This window comes from Strix aluco, chromosome 25 (genome assembly GCF_031877795.1).
Source record: "Strix aluco isolate bStrAlu1 chromosome 25, bStrAlu1.hap1, whole genome shotgun sequence".
Taxonomy (NCBI): Eukaryota; Metazoa; Chordata; class Aves; order Strigiformes; family Strigidae; genus Strix; species Strix aluco.
In genome coordinates this window covers 6,173,677-6,196,640 of record NC_133955.1, presented here as the reverse complement: position 1 = coordinate 6,196,640, position 22,964 = coordinate 6,173,677, and the positions used below count along the sequence as shown (strand labels likewise).

General features: G+C 53.3%; 1 protein-coding gene across 5 annotated transcripts; it reads left to right on the top strand.

Moving 5' to 3' along the window:
* Nucleotides 1-22,964, top strand: KLHDC8A (kelch domain containing 8A). Of its 5 annotated transcripts, XM_074850214.1 has the most exons (9): nucleotides 1-1,435; nucleotides 2,436-2,510; nucleotides 7,255-7,440; nucleotides 11,921-11,987; nucleotides 12,190-12,625; nucleotides 14,139-14,303; nucleotides 15,589-15,804; nucleotides 16,200-16,301; nucleotides 16,520-22,964. In XM_074850214.1, exons 5-9 carry the CDS (start codon nucleotides 12,250-12,252, stop codon nucleotides 16,711-16,713), a joined length of 1,053 nt encoding a protein of 350 aa, XP_074706315.1. In that variant the 5' UTR covers nucleotides 1-1,435; nucleotides 2,436-2,510; nucleotides 7,255-7,440; nucleotides 11,921-11,987; nucleotides 12,190-12,249; the 3' UTR covers nucleotides 16,714-22,964. The 5 variants fall into 5 exon arrangements, with proteins under 5 accessions (XP_074706315.1, XP_074706313.1, XP_074706316.1 ...); XM_074850212.1 differs by lacking the exon at nucleotides 7,255-7,440; XM_074850215.1 differs by lacking the exons at nucleotides 1-1,435; nucleotides 2,436-2,510 and adding an exon at nucleotides 3,993-4,318.

Below are 22,964 nucleotides of genomic sequence, written 5' to 3'. Positions count from 1 at the left end.
GTTTTTTTGTTGTTTTTTTCCCAGCGACTGTCTTTTCAAAGTGCCTGTCTGTCCTGAAATGATGTCTCTCTCTGTTTGTCAGATGGGCAGACACAGCTGGTGGACTTCTCCCCGTGGGTTAAATATTCTGATTGAGAGATCCTGAAGCTCTTGGCTCCTGTCTCCACATATTAAGGTGACTATCTGCACTGTAACCAGCTCAGGGCCCTGCAGGAGGGAGAATTAATTAATTAACTAGTTAATTAACTGTCAGGTTGCCAAATATCTGGAAGAAATGACAGGGGAGGACTGAATGCTGTCTCTAGTCCCCCTGTGTTGCTCTCCACTGCTTGTGCCATGATCTCCCATGGTCAGCTGGGGGGGGGCTGTGTGCTCCCACCACTGCTGGCACAGGGATATGCATGGGCAGGTCTCAGTCCTCTTGCAGGTTTTTCCCCTTTATCTACAAGAACCTGATCTCTTCTAAAAGAAGAGCCTTTTACTGGGCTTCTGGGGATGCTTTTTGCTGCTTTTTCCCTATTTTCTTACCTCCTGGCCTGCTAACTGCAATTCAGCACGCCTTTCCCAAATACTTAAGAGGAATGGTCTGGCCAAGGGCGCTTGTTGGGTTGAGGTGGCTCAGCCTGAAGTGATGCAGGTAAGAACAAGGAAAATAAAATGTTACTGTTTGGCTTATTTGTGTAATTTGCAGGAATTCCTGCAACTCTCCTGCTGTTCCCATGGAAACAGATGTTGAATTGCAGGAAACTGCTACAGGTTTTCAGGACTTTTTTTTTTTTTTCTTCCTTTAACTGTGATACCTATTTCATCATTTCCAAGCAGGCTGGAAAAGTTCTTCTCCTTTTCAAGGCACAAATCTGGAGTGTCCCTGGGCTGCCTTTGTCTTCAAGTTCTTCAAGGTATCCTGAGAGGTTGTCTTAGCAGCGAGCAAGATGCTGCCAGGAAAAGATGCCATCAGGAGGAGGGTTGGCTCTGCTCCTCTCACGCCGTTAGCTGCCTGGCGACGGGGGGTTTGTTTCTGTAGCCATCGGTGGGTAGCAGAGCGCGTCCCTCCCTCCTTCCCAGCACAAGCCCTGTGCCATGGGAAGGGCTCGCTGGCTGTCGGGCCGTAGTGCTGTGCAGTTTTCACTGTTCAAAAGGCATCTGCTGAGTGAAGCCAACGCCTGCCTTTGTATGAGGGCTCGGGTCTCTGTAGCGCATTGCGTAAGCTCCGTCTTTCCGAGACAGACAGTTATTTTCCAGCCTGTCGGGTCTGACTCATCCACCAGGCAAGTCAGCAGCCAGGGACTGAACACCTGGGGCTTTATGGCCAAGCTGCCGTACCTGTCTCCGTGCTTTTATCCAATTTAAACTCGCCCTCTTCCCCTGCCTTCATCTCTCATTTCTCTTGTCTTTTGCAGGTGTTGACATGGTGCAGACTGTTCGTCGTGGGAAGGTAAGGCTGCCTGCATTGATCTAAGAAATGATGCCGGCCAGTGAAAGGTCATCAAGGGGTTTTGTTGTTTTTTTTTTTTTTTGGAGTTACTTTGTTTTGTTTTTAATTGGGTAAATCAAATGCTTATGAAGATGAAAGAGTATCTATTTTAATAAGTTATTGGCATTGGGTATGTCGGACTATGAGGATAAGGATTATCAAGGCTTCCTGGCAGAGCTCTACCAGGGCCCTGGTCTGTGTCACGCCATCTCCACTCCCTATTTTATCACAATCCATCACATTTCTTCTACCAGCCAGAGGCCCTGGCTGAGCTGAGAACCCCACTCACCAGGTGCTGTACATCCAGCATGGGGGAACCCAACCACGGCCACAGAACAACAGGTGAAACGGGCAGACAAAAAGCAGGAAGGAAAATGAAAAGGAGACGAAGGGCTTGAGATCAAACAGCAATGTAAAAAACCAAAACCAACCAACCAAAAAAACCCCACCAAAAAAAAATAAATCTAAACCAACCAACCAAAAACCCACCTGGGGACAAACCCAGTGTCCCAAGCCAAGGTGCTGTTTGGGCCCCAGCCCACAAGGCAGGAGCTCCAAAACGGTTTGAAACACCAACCTGCTGTTGTGTGTCAGTGGGTTTTGTAAACCACAGTTTATCACCAGTTTTAAAATGGAAACTGCTGTGTAACACGCTTGCAAGGGCCAACTGCAATCTGTCACAGCCCCTTCTCCATCGTCAGCCATCAAGGTCGCCCATTGCCAGGCAGCTTTGAGCTGGTGCCCAGCACGGGAGCCCCGTGGTTTAATGTGGGGACAGAGAGGAGCTGCCAACCCCGCGGCTTGAGCACCAGCTCATCTCACCAGCCCGCCCTTGGCTGTGTCCTGTGGCCTCCCCTTTCCTGTCCTATGCTCCCTACCCCCATGAAACAGCTTTCTGCAGTCAGCTCTTCAGTGATTTGAGAAAACCTTTTGTGATTTTTTTTTTTTTTTTACCTCCCAGGTTGTAAGCAGGGAGCCTGAGAGCTTGCTGGAAACTTTCGTTCCGAGCTGCCAGGACTCATCTGTAAACAGTGTGGTAAATAATAATAACTTACAAATACTAAGTGTCCAATAATGCCAGACTGCTAATAGTCCCCCTGTTAAAATCCAGTTTAGTGGGGTCTTTTAAAATTTCTTAAGAGGTGAATGCCTTTGTAATGAACATCTTAATGTTAGATTGGCCCTGTGCTTGAGGTTTTTATTTAAATGCAAATTGAATCCTCCCACTGGAAAGCTAACAGGAGATTAAAATAGCTGGTAGGGGATGAGAATTTGCTTTATGTAGAGTCATTTGACTCAACTTCTTGTTGATTTCCTCATTTTTCTTATTTTATGGCTTAGAGCTGCTTTAAAATAGCTTATGCTGGTTGAGATAGAAAACTATCGGCAAGAATAAACCTTGTCTGGATCACTACAGGGCTGAACTTGGGGCCAACACTGAGGGGCTTTTGCAAGACAGGGCTTAGCTTAAAACCACCTCTGGAGGCTGTCACTGGTCCGTGCTGTGGGGAAGTGGCCACTGGAGGAGCAAGTCCCTCTGACATGAAAACACGAGACTCTTCCAGCTCTGGAAGTCGCAGGTTCAAAGGCTGTTGAGTGCTTGAGCACCTGATGCTGATGCTCAGGTACTGGCAGTGACCCAGGTCATTCGTGCTCACAGCTCTGCGTCGGTGGGGAAAACTGTGTGAGCACAACGCTGAAAGGAGCAGAAATCCCTGGGGGCGTCAGGGACTTCCAGAGCTCAAGGGGTTCCTGAAGGATTAGAAACATCTGCTGGGTTGAACTGCAAATGCATCTCTGGGGAGGAGCTTTGAAGCTCGATAGAAGATGCATTGGAAGGACCTTTCTCTTGGCTTTTGCGTAGAAATGGGTTTTCTGCAGTTATTCTGCAGTGCTTTTTAGAAGAGTAGAGAAGCAGGTCAGGGAAGCGAAAGCCTGGGATGACGGGCAGGCTGGGAAAGGGGGGCCCAAAAGGCCCCACATCCTACTGCAGCCTCGGAGCAGAGCGAGCTCTTTACAGGCCACCCAGCGCCAGGCTTGCAGCGAGCAGAAGCGCTGGGGTTGCTGCTGCCTGAACTACCCCTCCTGTGCCCTTGTTTTCCCCGTGGTGGGTGCCCGGGGGGTCCGTGTCCATCAGATGTTCACGCCGGTGCTGGGCTCCTCTCTCCCTGAGCCATGGCCGGTCATCAGGGTGGGGTCCACCAGCTCCCAGCCACGACTGGGACCCAGCCTGGGGCTGACCCCCAGCCCTTTGTGGAGCGAGTCCCGCCACCGCAGCACGTTTGGGTCTCTTCCTCCTCTCGGAGGCAGCTCCTACTCCCCTATTTTTGTCTGTCTAGCTCCCTTTCCTAGGAGTTATGTTTTTGCAGGCGGGGAGGGCGGCGGGGGGAGAGCTGCCGTTACAGAACATCCTGTGCAAGCGTGGGGAGCCATAAAAGGCTTAAGTATGGGTCTGGTAATGCAGTGTGTACACACACACACGCACGCACTCCCCCAGCTGCCGGCACTGAGGAAAAGACCAGATGGGGAAACACTCTCCCTCTTTAATTGTCTTACATCTCCGGGAGGGTGAAGATTAGGGCCGCTGGATTTATGCTGATTTTTTTTTTTCTTTTTTTTTCTCGCATCCCACCCACGCAGCCCTCCCAGCCCCGGCTGCTCCCGTCGCCGCTCGCGTCCCCCTCGCCAGCGCTTGCGGGGTGCAGGGAGGGACGGGAGGGTGCAGGAGGGAGCCGGGGAGGAAGGGGGATGCTCTGCGGGAGCTGAGGATTTGGGTGTTGAAGTTGAAAAGCGTTTCTAGCAGAGCCATGCTCCACCTGGACTCGGCGCGGCTTCCCGGGAGCTGTGAGTATCTCCGCGCCTGCTGAGCTCTCCTGGTAGGAGGGAGGGAGTTTCTCGTTGGAGGTCAGCGGGTTACTGGGGAGGGTGGGGGGGGGATGCTTTGGAGCAGGACAGCTTTCTCCCAGCGTCAGGCCGGACTTTTAACGAGTGACCAGAAACAAAGCTTTGAGTTTGTGTTTCCCTCACAAAAAGTGGGTTAAGGAGGATGTTTTTTCCCCCCATTTTTTTTTTCTACCCCCCCTCTAGTCCCCAAATTCCGTATTTTCAGCCTCTCTCCCAGACCAGGCCCTGGCAGCTCAGGCCTGCGGCAGCAGTGGGTGTGTGCCATGAGCTACCCCCAGCTGAGATCTGACCCAAGCTCTTTACATTCCCCCCAGAGGGATGCAGCCTAAATACAGAGTAACAGGAGCTTTATAAACATAACCAGTGAGACTGCAGGGCTTGGAAAAGACCTTCTGCATTTGACCCTTGCAAAAGAAGCAGTTTGTGCAGGAAGCAGAGGCAGCATTCGGGGGCAAGGGGAGGAGATGCAGGATGCTGCTGGGAGTTGGACCAGGGCAGTGGTACCCTTTGGTCTCGCAGGTGGGTTATCTTTTTCTCTTGATAAAATTATAACTCTCTCTCTTGACACAAACTGTGATGTGAATAAATCTTACTTTATTCTAGTGATTCTTTAGCCCACCCAGGAAAAAAAGGATGGTCTGGGCTCTTTCCCTGCGCTAATGACTGCCAAAAAATGAAACCTCTTTTCTCCCTGTCCCGTCGCCTGCTAAAGCTCCTGGCATCCTTCTGATGCCTGACTGCTGTGCTGTTAGCTGTGGAGTATTTCCTTCCACGACCTCTCTGCCTTCCTCTTATTAGCAACCTCAGGAAATTGCATTTGGCATGATGAGGCTGGAAATGATCTCAAGGGACTGGTAATGGGGGAAGGGGTGAAGCTGGGGAGGAGGTCAGAGCGGTCACAGCCTGCTGTCTTCACGTTCAAACTGCACCTACGTATGTCTGCAAAGAGATGCTCGGGAGCAGAAGGAATGAAACGAGCTGCTTGTGAGTGCTGCTGCTTTTTCTTTACTTGGTACAATTAATTCTCTTACAATTGCGAAGCTTTGTCCTTATAACTAAACAGTCTCTTTTGCCAGATTGGTAATTTGCAGAGAAAGGCAGGGAACTAGTGGATTTTTTTTTTTGTGGTTATTTTTCTGGGTAGCTGTTACTATGGCAAGGAAACTTGATTCAGTGTGACAAGAGGTCAGAAATACCAGACTGAAAATTTCGTGCGTGTTCTGTTTAAAGCCTCAGCTGCCAGGGTTTGAGCGAGGGAGAAGTAAAGGCACCAGAGTCCCCAATTTTTAAAGGCTTTTTAAAAGCTTCCTCTGCTTAAAAGTTGGATTTACTTGATAACCTAGACTTGGTATTACAGGACCTGGTGAGCTAGGACCATGTAGTGGTCAAAGCTTACAGGATTCTGAGTGTGACCAAGAAATGAGAGTGTTTGGGACGGGAGCTCAGACTTTTCCTGTGCTGGGGATGTTACAAAGGTGCCAGACTTTTCCAGAGACCTTGATCCCACTAAAACCTCAAATAAGCAGTGAGATTTGAAGAGAGCCCTGTCTGTGGGGGTGCTGAGCTCTCCGAACTATTGTACAAAGGGGTTTTGGGGTGCTGGGCTCTGAAAATCTGGTCACTGGGTGACAGAGAAGTGAGACTTCTCCCTGGAGGAGCCAGGATTTATGGCTCCCTTCTGGGTGCTGAGCAGGGGGAAATGTGGATTTAGAGCTTCCTGGAAGAATCTGCCCCTGTGAATGTTGTTTCTTGTTGGCTGTGTCTTTGCTGAAATAAGGATGCTTTTTTTTTTTTTTTTTTAACAGCAAAGGTTGGTACCTGAGCCCCCAGGGACAGGGCCTCTTCGTGCTGTGCTAATGTTTATCTGACAGTGCAAAGGCTGGTTACACCATGACATTTATATGCTTCTAGGAGGAAAAGCAGCTTACTTCAATTACAGTGATTAATGGGGAGGTTTAGGTGCTACTCCCACATCTGAAACTTTTTCAATCTGTTATTTGAGATGCGGTGTATCCTGCTAACTTAGAGCGTAGGTGAAAACAGCATAAAGAAAATTATCACCATGTTTACCCTCCTTTCTCATCACTTCCTGGTTTTTGTTTTGACAAAATCCCTGATTCTAGCCAATATGGGAATGTTTCTGTGATATCAAGTGGCTCCAGCTGATACCTTTGGGATTTTGAGGAGGGGCAGGTGGGGGCGTCCCAGCTGACCTGGGAGCAAGTGGCTTTCCTGTGTGGGTGACCTGAGCACCCAGCCCTGGGGAGAGCAGGTATGAAGGTCCCAGGAGGGCCTGTCTGTGCGAGGTGTGCTGGGGCCTTGTGCGCAGCACCCCGGACCCAGCACCTCTCCCCTTCCCCGTCTCTGCCCCTCGGAGCAGCTGAGCAGTGTTGGGTGGTCTGGGGTCACTCTGGGAGCAGAAGGGCTGAGCCACAGGGGACTGACACTTCCCAGAGGCTGGTCCCTTCCCCAAACTGTGCGTTGGACCCTGTGCCTGGAGCAGCAGCGGGAACGCACCCGGGTGTTGCTGTAATCTGGAATTGCACTGGGAAGAGAGTCAGGAGCAGGCAGGGGAGAGCTGGGCTGTGCCTGACAACCCTCCTTGGCAGCGGGTGAAATACCTGGGGATCTCCTCTCCATGTCCCCCCTCCTGGACTTGAACCATGACCGTTCTGTGGGACAGAAATGGGTTCCCTGCACTGAATCATCTCCTTTTAGCTGTCTTCATCGAGTCTGTGCTGTGTCATCTCTCCCTGCTCTTTATTTAATAGAGTGCAGGCAGCCAAGACAGAGCTGAGATGAAGCTGCTTCACTCCTGCCTGCTGCTGAGGAGCAGGAGCTGTGATTTCATCTCGGTTTTTGTGTGCTATTTCCAGCATATTGTTGCCCCTGTTCCTGCCTCTCCTGTGACGCCCGTCCCCAGAGCAGTGGGAATTGTTACTGCTCTGGCTAGTGATGCTGGCTGGATGTCAGGCTGTTTCCAGCTCAGCTTTGCAGCCTCTTTTCTCGTGTTGGCTGGCAGACGGCAGGACTGCCCCGTGCTTATCTGGCGTGACATTTAGGTGAGTACAAGAGCTTTTTCTCTGAAGGCAGTGGTTTCTCTAATAGGCTTCTCTGTCAGGCTGGTGGCTGTCTGCGTCTCTGTTTTAACCTGTTCCTGGTGACAGCAAGGAGCATGTGGGTGGTTGGCAGATGATACAGGGACAGTGATGTCCTGGGAGCACAGCTCCCGATGGGGCTGTGACAGGCATCCTCGGTCTGACCTGTCCCCAGATCCAGTGATGGAAATCTGGGTCGTGCTACTGAAGCCAGCGAAGCTGAGGGCCAGCTGGATATGGCTCAAGTGAACTTGTGAGGATGCCAGGAAGAAGCGTGGTGGTCTCCTGGATCTTTGTGGTGACCTTAAAATGAGGGTTTGAGCGGGTGATGTGCTGTGAGGCACAGCAGTGATCCGCTGCTGCAGCTGCAGACATACTGGAGGCTTTTCAGGGCAAATTGGACAAACATGGTACAAGATCAGTTCCTAGTGAGTTGTATCTGCCTCGGGCTGGGTGAGGATTAGGGGTCTCTTTCTGTTTCTAGCCCTGAGTTCCTCCCTGGAGGGAGTGTGTGTGTTTATGCGTAAGTATGGCTGGGAGTGTGTACAGTGATGTCTTGGGGCTGTACGTCCTCAGCCTGAGCATTAGAAATAGAAGATTTGGGAATATCTCCATGGCTTTTCATCTTCTGGGACCTTTTTACATTTCCTTCCGTTTGGAGAGGTGTATATAGGGCCCCATTTCACTCTGCGCTCATGCAGGGGCATCGCAATGCAATATTTAGGGTAGTGCATCAGCTGAAAGAGCACCCTGATGGCAGGAGGGTGGAGATTTTGGCTCCAGCTGGGCCATGTGCTGGCCCTCTGCATCTGAGGGGATTTCAAACCCAGAGCAGCAAAACTTCTAAATCCTGGAGAGAGGCGAGACAGGAAGGAAAGTGAAAGCAGCCACACGCAGCAGCACCAAGATCTCTCTCCCCTGTCCAGCCCATCTATCACTTTAATACCCACCAGCGTATCTCTCTTATATATCACAGATCATTGCAGGTAATAAATGCCACTAAACCAGGAGCTCTCTAAAATGAGCCTGGCATAACCTGTGGGGTGAGGAATGGCCTCTCTTTGGAGGGAGCATCTGGGTGCTACAGCGCAGGGAGCTCAGCCCTGTGCACCCTGAGGTGACTGTCCCCATCCTGCTGGGTGCTGTGGGGCTCTCCCTGCCCAGCCGTGCTCCACAGCCACTTGGCAAAGACCCTGGGGGGGATGTGGGTGCTGTGCTGCTTGCTGAGCTCTTAAAGCAGGAGTTTCTGTCCTGCAAGGGTAAGGACTGGGCCCTGGCGTGGGCTTGGCACGGTGCCTGCCATCTCCTCTGATAGAAAAGCAATTACCATTCATTTTGATTTTAATGTGGCCATTTAAGAAAAAAAATGTTAATGCTTCCAATTTGTTTGGTATAATTAAGTGATAATTCCCTCTGCCTGGGAGGAGAACATGGCTGCAGCACACGGGGGTGTTTGGTCAGCACATTTTGACAGCTCCCCGCTCCTGGCATTGCTTTCTAGTGAGATTCAGGTGATGCTGGAGAGATGCAGACAAAGTGTCTGGGTACGGGGTTTCAGACTGACCTTGATTTTCTCTAAAGAGCATGGAAGGGAAGAATAACAAATTATTTGTATGCCAAGGCAGCTGAATCCTGGCAGAGCTTTGCATTTCTGCTGCTAAGGGTGGTGGCTCTCTGGATCTGCTGGTTCCCTCTGTCTGGGACCACAGCTGGGCTGAATTTGCAGGTCTCTGCTCTGCCTGTTGTCATGAAGGACCTGCCCAGCACTCCACAGAAACACTCAGCCCCCTCCAAGTGCTTTGAATAGCACTCTGTGTGCTGGCATGTCGAAAAAGAATTTTTTAGGCAATTTTAGCCAATTATGCTTGAGCTTTGGGTAGCCTTAATGACAGCAGAGAAACTGGCACCGGCCGTGAGATTCTGCTTCTGTCACACATTTGAGTGAGGCTGATTGTGTCTCATCCCAGGACTGTACTTTATAGCTGAAGAAATTGAGGGAGAGGGCAGGAAAATGACTTCTCGGAGGTCAGGATGCAAATCTGTCATGCTCCTAGAAATAGGAGCTGGCTCTGCTTTTCTAATTTGCTGGCCCATGCGGAATTTGTCCATGGTAATACATGAAGATTCACATGGAAAGAAAATAAATTATTCATGAGAGCGATAGTCCAGGGCTGCTTAAACTGCCAAGGCAAAAATCCCTGAACTGATCCAGTTGCGGGCAGTGATGTGCATCAGATGACAAGGGATTGAAGGGAGGGGAGAGCAGCAGCTGGTGATCTAGTCTGTTGTTTGCCCTTTTCTCCTCAGCTGTTGGGAAGATGCAGAGCATGGCTTGACTTGCTGCTGCTTTTTATTGTTGCTTTGTGTTGCTTTGTATTGTGGCCCCCATGGTGCTGGGGATGTGCGCATGTGCCCACGCTGGGTCCTGCTGCTGAAGGGCTGCAGCCCAAGGAGTATTTATGGGTTTATTAATGACATTCTTTATGCAATAAACGATGTTTAGCTGACTACTGAAATTTATTTGGGAGAATAAGTTAAAATAAACAGCCCTGCTTGGATTGATTGATTTTCGTGCCAGCTCAGACTTGTACGTGAAGTGATTTTGATGAATCTCTGTCGAGTTGTCTGAGACCTGTTCCACTGATGCTTTTCCATCACTCTTCTCTAATTCACACACTCAGAGGAGATGTAGGAACTACCATGAATGTGGAAACTGCTCTCGCCTTCAGATGGGCCCTGCAGGCTGAGCCCCAAGGCAGAGATGAGTTTGTGGGGATGCTGCCTTGTACCCATCTGAGATAACAGCAAATGCCCTGGCTGTGGTCTGAGGGCCACCTCTGTCTCCCTCCTTACCCGATGAGCACAACAGGCATGAATTTATAGCAGAAATAATCTGCTACACGTGTGCTACACGCAGGATGAGTCTGGGGTACAGTAGGAACAGCCTGTGTGCCTCTGCCCTGTGTGCAGCCTGGGGCTTCTCCGCTTCCAGGGGGTCTGTCTCCTTGCTCCAAGCTGTGGTCCCCAGAAAGCATCCGGATACCCACTCGGATCATCCGAAGTGACAGGTGATGAGAGGCGGCTGTAGGTGGCTGTTGCTAAGCTACAGGCTGTCTGCTCCGGCTGTCAGAGGGCTCAGAGAGCTGAAGGGCTGTGGTCAGACCTGGGGTGTCAGTGCTGTGGCAGGGTAAGGCGGTGGGGTGTGGGGTGGAGATGTCCAGATGACCTGTTCCTGGGTCAGGGAGTTTTGCAGAGCCCACTTGTTTACTCTTTTCTCCCGATAAAGCAGCAGGAAACAAGCCTGGGAAGGGAGTCTGTCCCCTAAGAAACCCAAGGGCCAGACCAGTTGGTTGCTTTGTATGTGCTTGGGTATCTTAAGTAGGAGAGAGGAAGTTGACTCTTCCCATCCCACCCCGCATCCATCCACGCTACTGGATTGGAAGAAAAAATAACCCCAGGCAGCAGATGAGCTGAGGCATTGGCCTGGGGGTGGGTGTCAGCCAGGAGGCAAGAGAAGTGGGTCCAGGAGTGAATCTCCGCTCCAGGAGCTTTCAGAGGATGGTGTATAGAAAAGCAGAGCCAGGCAACACTGCCCTGCTGCCAGGGGAGCTCTCTTCAGGGGCTCAGTGGGGCCTCAGCATCCACAGGGAAAAATCTCAGGAGTCTGCACATGGGGAGAAGAGGGAAGGATGCTGCCCCAGACCAGCGCAGGGCTCAACCAGCAGTATCCCACCTTTGGGGTTTTTGGCAACTGCTCACTCTACAGCCCTGTCTCCAAATGTTTGTGCAGGCAGAATGTGCTGGGAGAGGCTGCTGTGTCTGTGAGGGTAAAGATAAATCTTACTTTAAGGGCAATTGTTAAACAGCCCCAGTTACACAATGAAGGCAGAGATGCTCAGTGCAAAATGCGTCTTATTCCACACTGGGCAAGTGAGCAAGCCACTGCCATTGTTCCTTTCTGTTTGCCCTCTCTCTGTCCTCCTGCACTAATTAATCTTGTCTGCATGCTTAACGGCCTTTCTGAGAGAGGAGATGAGGAAAAAAAACCTGTGGGTTTCCAGTGAGAGCTTGTGCCTCTCCTCCCTGGGCTGCTCTCTGGATCCCTTACAGCTCCGGCACAGCCCGTGGGTCGGGGCTGGAGGGGCAAGCGCTGGCTTTTGCCTTTCCCGGCTGAGGGCTCCGGGAGTGGGTCCTTCCCCAGGGTCTGTGGGAGGATGTACACGGGGGTCAGGAGGAGTAATCAGGTCAGAGAAGGAGGACGCAAGGAAAAGTTCCCCAGCAGGCAGGAAAACAGCCGGGGAAGTGAGCAGACGGCTTGCAGCCTCCTCAGTTTGAATGTCGCCTGGGGGCGGGGATGCTCAGGAAACAGGATAACAAACTGACTCCAACCTCTCTTGACTTTTTTTTTTTTTTCCCCCCTTCCTTTGTTTTGTTTTATTTTTAGGCTCGGTCTCTGCAAGAGCTTCTGAGGCAGATCTGGAGCTGCAGCATTAATGGAGATGCAATGAAAGGTACCAGTCACTGCCGCTCTGTCGGGGGGTGGCGGAGGGGACTGGAGGCTGCCTGGTGTGGATGCTCCCATCCCTGCTCTGCTCCTGCCTGCCTGCAGCTCTGCCAGGGGGAGGATGCTGTTTGCACTTATGTTTCTCTGTTTTTTTGGTTTTGTTTTTTGTTTTTGTTTTTTCCCTGGCATGTCTCTACTCTGTTTTGCAGTGTAGCCAGCCCCCTCCCGTGGGCAGGGACCGATGCTGCCTCACCCCACCAGCCACCACCATGGAGCTCGCTAGTACCAAAGACTTCCAGTGGAAAACCCTCGCCCCCCTCCCGAGCTGCAGGGTCTACTCAACCTTGGTGGAAGCTGGCGGGCAGGTGTTTGCCATCGGGGGCTGCGATGACAACGGTGTCCCCATGGACAGCTTCGAGGTCTACTCCCCCGAGGCTGACCAGTGGACCTCACTGCCCCCCATGCCCACGGCCCGGGCTGGGGTGGCCGTGGCCACCTTGGGCAAGAGGATCATGGTGATAGGAGGGGTTGGAGTGAATCAGATGCCGCTGAAGATAGTGGAGATGTACAATATAGACGAGGGCAAGTGGAAGAAGAGAAACTCGCTGAGAGAGGCAGCCATGGGCATCTCGGTGACGGCAAAAGGCAAGGAGGGTTCAACCCTTCCAGGGCAGGGGGTGGTGAGATGGGGGGGTCAGTATCATTGATGCATCAGGCACAAAAGCTTTTCTGTGCTCCTAGAAGTTGCGCCCCGTGTATCTGTCATAGCCCACCTGCTAAAGACAAGTGTTCTGTAGGTGGCCTAAAGCAGATAAACCTGGGGGTTGCTCTGTATTGTCACCCCTGGAGCCATGCAGGCCATGGCTGTGCTGGTACCCAGGGGCATTTCAGACAGGTCCAAGCTCCAGGGTCTCAAATCAAACTTTTCCAGGGTTTTGTAGCAAATTCTGGTCCTTGTATGCTGCAGATCCTGGAAAAATAGGAATGGTGCTGCTGGCTGAGTGTAGTCCTGCTTGAGAGGACCTGGCTGAGCTGTGGAGCCAGAGGTGAAGGTCTTGGAGCTGCAGAATAGCTTTGGTTTGAAGAGACATCTCTGGTCCAAACCCAGAACCAGCCAGGAGAGAGTTGGCTTCATGGTCCTGGGCTCAAATCATTGTACAAGGAGGGGAAGCAGCTGGCCTTGTGGGGGGCTCCTGCATAGCTTCCCTCCAAAAGCTTAACCACTGCCTTAAACAGGGCTTGTTAAATGCCTGTGAGGCTCTGCCTTATCAGCCCATCTCATTTTTTAGTTTCTAAGTAGAGGTGGGGAGCATTGATTTCCTTTAGCATGCTCTGTTGTGCTTTGAAGAGCCCGGGGCTGGGAGCCGTGTTCCCAAGCAGCGTGCCTGAGGTCAGCCAGCTTCCCGCCGTGCCTGGGATTACGAATCTAATCTCCAGGCAGCTTCTTTGAAAGCTGCTTGGTTTGTTTGCTTAAGTGGGTTTAAAAGCTGCTGTCAAGGAATGTTTAAAAATAATGTTTACTGTCTTGGAGATGATTTTTCTGTCTGACTATAAGCTTGCCTGACTGATAGAGCAGGGTCAACTTGGTGTGAGAGGCCAGGAACAGAAATAGCTGCCCAAATCCTTGCAGTGTGCTGGCTGGTCTCTGCTTTTTCAGCTGCCTTGTAGGGCTGCCCTCAAGGGTAAGGCTGCTGTTGTTGCTCTCCTGAATCTTTCTGTGGAGTGAAGTGCTTGTTGAAGGAGATAATGTGGGTGCTGTGCAGGGAGGATTTTATTTTGGAGAGCCAGGTGTGCCATTAGCCAGAGATGGATATAGCTGATACAGATCTGGTGAGGAACAAGTAGCCTCAGTGCCTTGTCTCGGCTCTGAGCCCTTCAGTCCGGGTCGCAGAGTCACCATCCTGTTCCAGAACTTGGGGGGACAAGGCAGGAGCTGAGCTGAAGAGCAGCAGCCCCTGGGTGGGGGAGCAGGGCTGGGGGAAGAGCATCAGCGTTGCTGCGGGGGACTGGGAGCTTGGGACATACCCAGGGACTTGTGTAGGAGTGAACAGTTCTGGTCCACATCGTATGAGGGCACGTGTGTTTTTGCAGGGGGGTTATTTCTGATGCTTCCCTGTAATAATTTTGTGGAATTTTTTTTTCCCTTGACCCTGTCCAGACTACAGAGTCTATGCGGCTGGTGGGATGGGATCTGACCTGCGGCCACACAACTACCTGCAGCACTATGACATGCTCAAGGACATCTGGGTGTCGCTGGCGGCCATGCCCACACCCAGGTACGCTGCCACGTCCTTCCTGCGAGGCACCAAGATCTACGTGCTGGGTAAGAAGCAGTCCTGCCTCTTCCTCCTCCTCAGGCAGCAGCTCCTTTGATCTGAGCACTGAGAAACCTCCCTGGAAGAAGAGGCTTTTGGGAATGTTCTTCTCCATTCCTGCCTGCTTTCTCATGCCTTCAGAAATACCAAGCTGGCAGCTGTAGGTTTTGAGTGGGGCTGGTGGTGAGTTTGGATTCGCAGCTCCACAGAAAGCGCCCACGAGAGCCCCTGCACCCTTGAAACGCCCCAGGGGCTTGCAGGTCTCACAGCAGCTCCGTGCTGGGTGAGTGGCTTCCCCTGTCCCAGGCCCATCCCTGGCTGCTGGCAGCTGAGGGTACAGCTGGTCTTTGCTGGCTTAATTTGTGGGCTAAAAGCCCTTGGTCTCAACTAGTGAGTAAAAATACTTTTATGTGTTTTATATCAGCAAAGTACCATGCAGCTTCACAAAGGGTCTGCCTTTGGCAGAGGAAGGACCTGCTGTAGCTGGGAAACGCTGGACCAAGCCTTTTGCAGGGGATGATTTTCATTAGTTTTGCCTTACAGAAAGGGAAACTAAGGCAGCGAAATGTTGCTGTTAGCTCATGGCCAAATGGCATATCAGGATCAAAATGCAGGAGTCCTGATTGCTCAAACAGCCAGACAGCCCTGGCTTTCTTTAGGGGTTACCAGAAAAGACTCTTTGATCTATTTTGCAGTTTGCTTGCTGCTGGCAAACGGTTTGTGGGCCTAGTAGTGAGCACAGGCTCTGCCTTCAAAGGCACGCTGAGCATCTGAGCTGAGAATAGCTGTATTCATCTGCATCTGATGGATGGAAGAATAATACGCATCGTTGGCGGTGGTAGCAGCAGCTGCTCTGGCTCTCCTGCTCCATCAGGAGCTCAGCAGCGAGGCCGGAGCTTGCTGGATTGCACCGGCGCTGAACTCATCTGAATTGCAAAGGCTCCCTGAGCGCTGATCCCTGCTCTGCTGTGAATTTGTCTTGATTAAACCGGTGCATACTAAACACCTTCCTGCGCCAGCGACCCGCTGCTGCCGGCATGGAGGGAAGCGGAGGGTGTGATGCATAGAGAAATGAAGTGTTTTCATGTCGTGAACCTGCATTTAAAAAGAGGGGGAGTGCAAGGGTGAGAAGTTACCTGGCTCGGCAGGCCCTCATCCAGGTGACTTGAGACCTGGGGACATCACATCAGCTGGCAGCTTGCTCTCAGCCTGTCCTAGGAGGCTCCTCTGGCTCCTGCTGCTGTTGGCTTGGTGCTACGAGCCAAGCTGACCCTTTTCTTTCTCTCTCCCCAGGTGGAAGGCAGTCCAAGTACGCTATCAACGCCTTCGAGGTCTTTGACACAGAGACCAGGTCGTGGACCAAGTTTCCCAACATCCCCAACAAAAGGGCCTTCTCCAGCTTTGTGCCCACAGAAGACAAACTCTTCAGCCTCGGGGGCCTGCGGCAGGGCCGGCTCTACCGGCAGCCCAAGTTCATGAGGACCATGGACATATTTGACATGGAACAAGGTGGGGGCTGTCCCAGCTCTGTCCTTTCCAGAGGAGCCGGGTGGGTGGCACACAAGGCTGTGCTCTGGGGCTTTGCTGTCCTTGCAGAGCACAGAGCTCTCATCCCAGGTCTCAGCAGACTGCTGGTGCCTAGAGCCCAGCCTAGAGGAAGGTCTGCAGTCACGATTAACAAGTCAAGGAAGCAGGGGGGGAAACCCGTGGTCCTGAGGCAGCTGGGTTCAACAGCTCCCTCCTGAGCTGGTGGTGATGAAGCTGACCCCTGTGTCATGGGGTTTTATTACCCCAAGGTGCAGCAGCAAAACTATGCTCCTACAAGCAAGTATGAGGCCAGAGAGGCAGATGGTTTCCCAGGAGCGGATGCTCCTGTAACGCCTGGTCTGTCCTGTCTCTCCCAGGTGGCTGGATGAAGATGGAGCGCTCCTTCTACCTGAAGAAAAGACGAGCAGATTTTGTGGCTGGCTACCTGAAAGGCAGAGTCATTGTGGCTGGGGGACTAGGTGAGGCACTGGGGGTGGTGGTAACACTTTAAAAGCATATGTGAGTCATGTATTATCATCACAGAGGGGAGACATCCTGGCCCTGGCTGGCCTGAGGGAGCAGCGAAAACACACCCTGTAAGGGGAGGGTGTCCAGAGCACAGACACCGTCCCAGAGCAGACAAGGGATGCTTGCCAGTGCTTCCCAGGTGACCCAGTGCCTCGACTTGTGTTTCCAGGAAATCAGCCGACCGTCCTGGAGTCCGCAGAGGCCTTCCACCCCGAGAAGAACAAGTGGGAGAGCCTGCCCCCCATGCCCACCCCACGCTGCGCCTGCTCCAGCATCGTGGTCCGGAACTGCCTGCTGGCCATCGGCGGGGTGAGCCAGGGGCTGAGCAGTGCCGTGGAGGCCCTGTGCCTCTCCGATTCCTAGCCAGCTCCTGCCTGGTGGTGGCCCCTGCCCCTCGCTGTCCCCAGCAGGAGCGGTGGTGGTGGGCAGCTCCTGGCAGCGCTGAGGCTGGGGGAGCACCACCCCAGCTGCCCTGGGAGCCTGGTAGCCAAACCCAGCATTGCTGTGAGCCATGGCCAGCAGGAGCCTGCAGCCAGGGCTGCTGCTCTCCTTCCTCCCGGGCTGTTCCAGCCCCACGGAGGGAAGGAGCACTTTAGCCAGGGGTTCCCTCTGGTCACCTTCAGAGCTCTACGGGGAAACCCAGATGAAGGAACTGTTCTCAGTGTGTCCTGCCCGTGGGAAGGACTCTGGAGATCAAGGCACGGGCACGTGTCTCCCTGTGGCCAGCCTGCCCCTCTACCAAAGGTGTGATGTGTTTGGAGGTGTTAGGAGTGTCCAGACAGGTCACTGGTGGTTCAGGGAGAACTGTCCTGCTGTTGCCCTGTTTGAGCATCCTGGGATCTGTGTGTGCTTCCCCGCACGGGTCTCCTTGGCTTGCAACAAGGGGAACTCCCAAGGGGCAGCCAGATTCAGGGGATCGTTCTTTTGCCTTCATAGCAAGGCTTTTCCTGCAAACCTGTAGCATTTGACTGTCACTTTGGCAGAAGCAGAGCGAGGGGCTGCCAATGCTCCTGGGAAGGATGAATGCCCAAGGGACTGTTTTGGCTAGAGGGAAGACCTTACTTTGGGCACAGGACTAGCACAGATACTGCCTTTGCTGGGTTTCATGCAGAGATGGCCTCAATCTACACTCTTCCAACCTAGTTTTTAGCTCCTTTAATGATCATAGAATGGCTTGTGTTGGAAGGGACCTTAAAGATCATCTAGTTCCACCCCCCTGCACAGGCAGGGGCACCTTCCACTAGCCCAGGTTGCCCAAAGCCCCGTCCAACCTGGCCGTGAACCCTTCCAGGGAGGGGGCAGCCACAGCTTCTCTGATCAACCTGTGCCAGGGCCTCACCACCCTCACAGGGAAGAATTTCTTCCTTAGATCTGATCTAAATCTCCCCTCTGTCAGTTTAAAACTGTTACCCCTCATCCTATCCCTACACTCCCTGATCTTCTGTTCAGCTCTGGGAGAAAGGAGCCAAACTGAGCCCTGTCTCTGGGTCTGGAACACTCTGACCCTGGGGCTGGGCAGCACATTTGCCCCCGGCTGTCCCTTCTCCTTGGCTTTGTTCTTCCCAGGCGGTTTGGGGGAGGCTGTCCCAACCCTCAGGTTACACTTCTAGTTTGTAGCAGCTGCACCATTAAAAATTGTCTTCGGAGAAGCCCTCGGCGAAGCCGGGTCTGTGCTCTGGGCTGCGTCAGGGTTACGATGTATGAAAATGGGGGACCCAGACTGAAAAGGGGGAAAGCGGGGGGGTATAGGCTGGGTTCTGGCACTGCCTCAGCACTCCGCTCCTGTCCGAGGTGTTCCATCCCTTTTTTAAAGATGTTTCTGGGGGGTGTCCCGGAGTCCCCCCCAGTGCCGGCCCCGCTCCCACCGCCGCGGAGCACCGAGGACACCGTGCGGCGGCCGCGGCAACGGCAGGGCAGGAGCGGGGGGGGGGGGGGCGTTCCTGTCTGCCGGTATTTGTGAGGAAGGGGTGATGCGAGTGGCTCATTTTGAGGTGCAGCCCTGCCAGCTCCCAGTCAGCTCCCAGTCCCCTCTGTCTGAGCTCCCAGTGCCGCGTGGCTCAGGGGAACGGGGGAAGGCACCAGCTCCCCTGCTCACAATTGTTCCCGTCCCACCCCCTTGCTTCTGATTGCGCACAGAGGATGGTGTCTGTCCCCATCCCCTGCCACGTCCCCATCTGTGCTCCTGATGCTTTGTTCGTTCTGGCACCGCGTTTTGGAAGGTTTTAGAAATGCAAACGCTGAACTGTGGAAAGGAGCTCGACCCCTGTCGCAGATACGTGGCTCTGGCTGGGGTCAGGAGCTGCCTGCAGTGATGCTGGGTTGTGCTCCAGGCCCCCGGTGAGAGCACGGAGCCCACCTCAGCCAGTCTTGACATAGTGCAGCCGGGGAGGGCTCTGGTCTGAGATCTGCTGGGGGGTGAGGCTGCAGGGAAGGGTGAGCAGGGCACCAGGGCCCAGTGTTTCTGTCTAATGGTCCCCCTTGGATGATTAAAGGTCTGGTGGAACTGAGGGAAAGTGCTAAGAGCACCCCTCTCTGCATGTGCAGCCCCGGGGGTGCTGCCTCCTGACCCCAGAAGGCTCATAAAACATCCCTTTGAACTGTAAAAATTGGAGGAGGATGGAGGATGCTTGGATGGAAAGAAGGAGCCTTCTCTTCTAGAACAAACCCTGTGTCTCCCGGCACAGCAGATCTCCATTTCAGCCGCCTCTGCACGGCTGAGAGCATCTAGCTGTTAATGAAGTGTTTTCCTTTGTCCTTAAGAACCTTTCCCACACCCAGCACAGCCCGATGCTCCTCTGCTCTTGCTTTCTCATTAGCCCTGAGCCCTGTTTATTGCAGCGAGGCCGCGCTGGTCGAGGCTCAGGGTTCGGTGCTGCTGCGCTGGCTTTGTTAAGCTGGAGCAAGGGGAGGAGGAATCTGCTCCCTTTGTCTGGCTGCAGCACAGCTGGAGGCTGATCCTTTGCTTTCTCCCTCCAGAAAGGCTGAAGAGAGTGACAGACAAAGCAGCGTCATGGGAATAAACCCGCTCTAGGACTTAATGAAGAGATGTCAGGGATGGGGGACAAGGCTGGGGGGAGACGGTCTGTAATCAAAGCTGGGGATGTGCTGAGCATTTAGAGAGGGAGAGAAAGGAGCTCCCTGAGTCGCAGAGTAGAGAGAAGCAGATCTGGGTCAGCTGCCTTTGTGGTGGAACCCAAGCTCTGGCCACCAAACAGGGTCCCTGGTACGCCCCCGGAGCTGCTGGGGCCCCAGCCAGCAGCAGGTCCCTCTGGCACTGGGGGAGCTTTTCCCCGTGGTGGGGCTACACAGAGACAAGGTGCTGCAAGAGCTTGAAACTTAGATATCATTTGAACTTTTCCAGGTATAGTTCCCACCCTGAGCAGCTCTCCCAGGAGTTTGTCTCCATGTCTATCCCAATTTCAGGGGCTGGGGGGCTTCCCAAGCTGTGAGCTCTTGCTGTGACCCCCCTCCCTCTCTGTCTGCTGGCTTCTCCCCAAAATCTACCGGGAAAGGCAGCTGCCGAGACTTCAGACACTTCCAACACGCCTCCGCTGCACCGTGCTTCCAGATAACACCCACTCGGAGACCTCTGTACCTGAAGAATTGGAGCACTTTCCCTAGTGATAATGTCGTTTGCTTTTTACCAGCAGATCATAAATGGCTTAGCGATTGTAACCAGGCACCAGGAAGGCGAGAAGAGTCATACCCCTAATTATGTGGTCAGTGGCAAAAGCGGGGATTAGAGGGTAGGTCTGACCTGTCCCCATGCTGGGCTCTACCTGTGGGAACCCACCACCTCAGTACAGCCCCTCTGAGTTGGCTTTTGGTGGCTGGAGTTCAGCCTAGTCCCTGACGGGGCCAAGGGACACCCCGGCCTCTGCCAGTGCCTGACACCCCCCCCTCCCCCCAAAGGAACCTGGCTGTGTTTTCAAACCAATCGTCTTTAATTATTTCAAGAAAAGGTTTCAAACTTTCAAGCATTGATCTGCTTTGCTGGGCAGCAGAGCAGCCCGTGCTCACATGGCAGAGCAGCCCAAGGTGGGCCTGGAGGAACTCTGCTAATTAATCATAGAATAAAAGATTGCTGCAGAGGCTGAGTAAAATCAACCCATAATTCAAAACACAGAGTATGTTACAGGCTCTTGCCCTGGAACAGGCTATTTGAGTGTCCCCCCCAGCTGTCCATGTCTGAGTGTGAATGACCCAAAGCAAAAGCAACGCGATTACAGGGACTCGGAGGTAAGCGTGCGCCCCATCCCCAGCACTGCACCCCAAAAATGGCTCGGTCAACGCCATTCCTGACCCGCAACCCCTCCTGGGCTTCCTCGCTATTGCTGGACCTCTCTGGGGGCTCATCCATAGGTCTCCTCTGGACCAAGGGCACCTCCCTTGTGGGGACGATGGGTGCCCAGCCAGCAGCAGCCAGCTGTTAGGCAGCACCAGGTTATTTAAAGTCACTTCTAGGCTCTTGGGACTCCAGTGACAGCCACCTTCTTGCCAGCCACCCAGCCTGCTTTGAGAGCCAGCAGCCCTTCCCTGGCTCCTCTCGGCTCATGGGAAAACCCTTCTAGTGGGTTGAGATTCCCTCCAGGAGCAGGGAAAATTCTCAAAGCTTTCCCATTACCTCTACGGGCTTGATGGTGGCATTCACTAGTTCCAGCATGCTGGCAGACACGAGCTGGAGGACTGAGTGTCTCCACCACTGGTTCTCACAGCTGCACCTTGAATCCTGCCACTCTCTGTGTTGTTCCTACTGCTGTGGGAAATAACAGACTGCCGAAGATAATCTGCTTTTGTTTGAAACAAAAGGGCTGTGCCTGCCCTCCAGGTGATGGAGATGTGACCATGAGCCAAAGCTGGGGAGCAGGGAGGTGAATCAGATGCACCCTGACTGTGTGTGTAGGGTTGTTTGTTTTTAAGCAGCACTGCACTTGTTTGGGCTGAGCGGTGCTGGACGGGCTCCCATTCTCCTCCCAGTGCTCTGAACGGCAGAAGGCAGCCATGGGCCGAGCCCAGGCTGGACCAGCACCTCCCAGCAGGCATCCTGCTGCAGTTGGGTGCCTGCCCTGCCCAGGTGGTGATGGTCCATGCTGGTGGGATGACAGGCTGGCTCCAAAATGCCATTTGGGGTTGTTCAGGGCTAATAGCTTAAGGATCCAGCAAATAACTCAATGTGAAAAGGATGTTGTGCATCTCCTCCAGCATTTCATTGCTGTGAACAGGTGTCACCGCAGAGTCCAGATATCTTGCAGTAGCTATGACAGAGCTGAATTCTGCTCTTGGGTCCCCCAGGCAAGTAGTCTCTAAGGCTGCTGCACAGTGTCAGTCAAGGAAGGGGCTGTGGGGTTGGATCCAGCCCTTGCTCATGCTGCTGCAGCTCCCTGAGCTCTGCAGTGAATCTCTAAGGATTCAAGAGTCGCAGTTTCTTTCCCCAGATGCACGTTGCCTTTGCTTTTCAGCAGATGATGCTGAGCGCTTCCATCTTTGGAACTGATACTTAATGGATCTCGTTGTGCCTGGAGGGACAAGGTAAAGCCTCAGCTCGGGGAGGGGGGGGGGGGTGTTGAGCCCAATGATCAAACCAGCCCCATGGAATGGGGCCTTCGATGGGAATTGGGTGGTGGGTGAGCTTTGGCAGCTGCGTGGGGCAGACGGCTGCTTCTTGGGGCAAAGGGTGGTGACAAGCCCTTCTCTTCTCCGGAACGGTTGGGCTGTTCAGCCTCAGGCACGGCACAGAGGTTCCCTGCGCTGTGAGGAGAAGGGGGATGTGTGTGCCTGTGTGCAGAGGGGAAAGTCGCGTGTGTTAGTGTTGCCGGACGCACACCCCGGTGTGTGCAGACACCCTGCACTGCCGGCACCCCTGTAAGTTGGCACATGTGTCTGTGGGACCAGGTTCACATGTGATAGCACACGGGGCTGTGTGTACATCCCTGGTGTAAAGGCTGCAGCTGAGCTCTGCTCCCGGGCGATGTGAACCAACACAATTGCCACCGTGGAGAGCCGGTCGGGGAGCCGGCAGCTTGCAGGCTCACCCCGCGGGCTGGGTTTGTCCCGTGTTACGAGAGCACATACCTGCTCACCGCTGTCATCTCCAGCAGGTCCTGCTGTCTGAGCCCTCTGTGACAAACAGGGCTGCTTCGAGAGCTCTCAGGGAGGTACTTGCATGAATTCACGCATTACCCCAGCTCAGTGGGTGGCAGACACGCACCAGGTCCTGTTGCACCATCTTGGGTTGTGTTGCTCCTCCCTGCTCCCTTCCAGAGGAGCTGCTGCCGTGGCTGGGGTTGCTTCTGCTCACATGGAAGAGAGTGTGTGGCCTCGGCTGGCTGCTGCTGCCCTGGTATGTTGGGCAGAGTTTCCCAAGGCCAAGTTTGTTCTGCAGGGGCAGTGAATTCAGTGAAGTGTCCACCTCATCTCACAGCGTGAGGATTACTGGTGTCTGTTGTCTGACACTGAAAACCAATTTAGATGCCCGTTCAGTGGCGTCTGTAAGGGGCAGGCGTAGACCTCGGCGTAGACCTGTTGATGTCAAAGCACATTTGCTGAACCTGGCCTTTAAATTGTAGATGGTGGTGCAAAAGACACCTTTCAGAAATAAAGTAAATATAAAATAA

Bases quoted from the DNA above. Each gene is read 5' to 3' on its own strand.
- KLHDC8A (XM_074850212.1), top strand. From the start codon at position 12,250: ATGGAGCTCGCTAGTACCAAAGACTTCCAGTGGAAAACCCTCGCCCCC. The intron at 12,626-14,138 runs GCAAGGAGGGTT...GACCCTGTCCAG, and splicing joins CATCTCGGTGACGGCAAAAG to ACTACAGAGTCTATGCGGCT. The intron at 14,304-15,588 runs GTAAGAAGCAGT...CTCTCTCCCCAG, and splicing joins CACCAAGATCTACGTGCTGG to GTGGAAGGCAGTCCAAGTAC.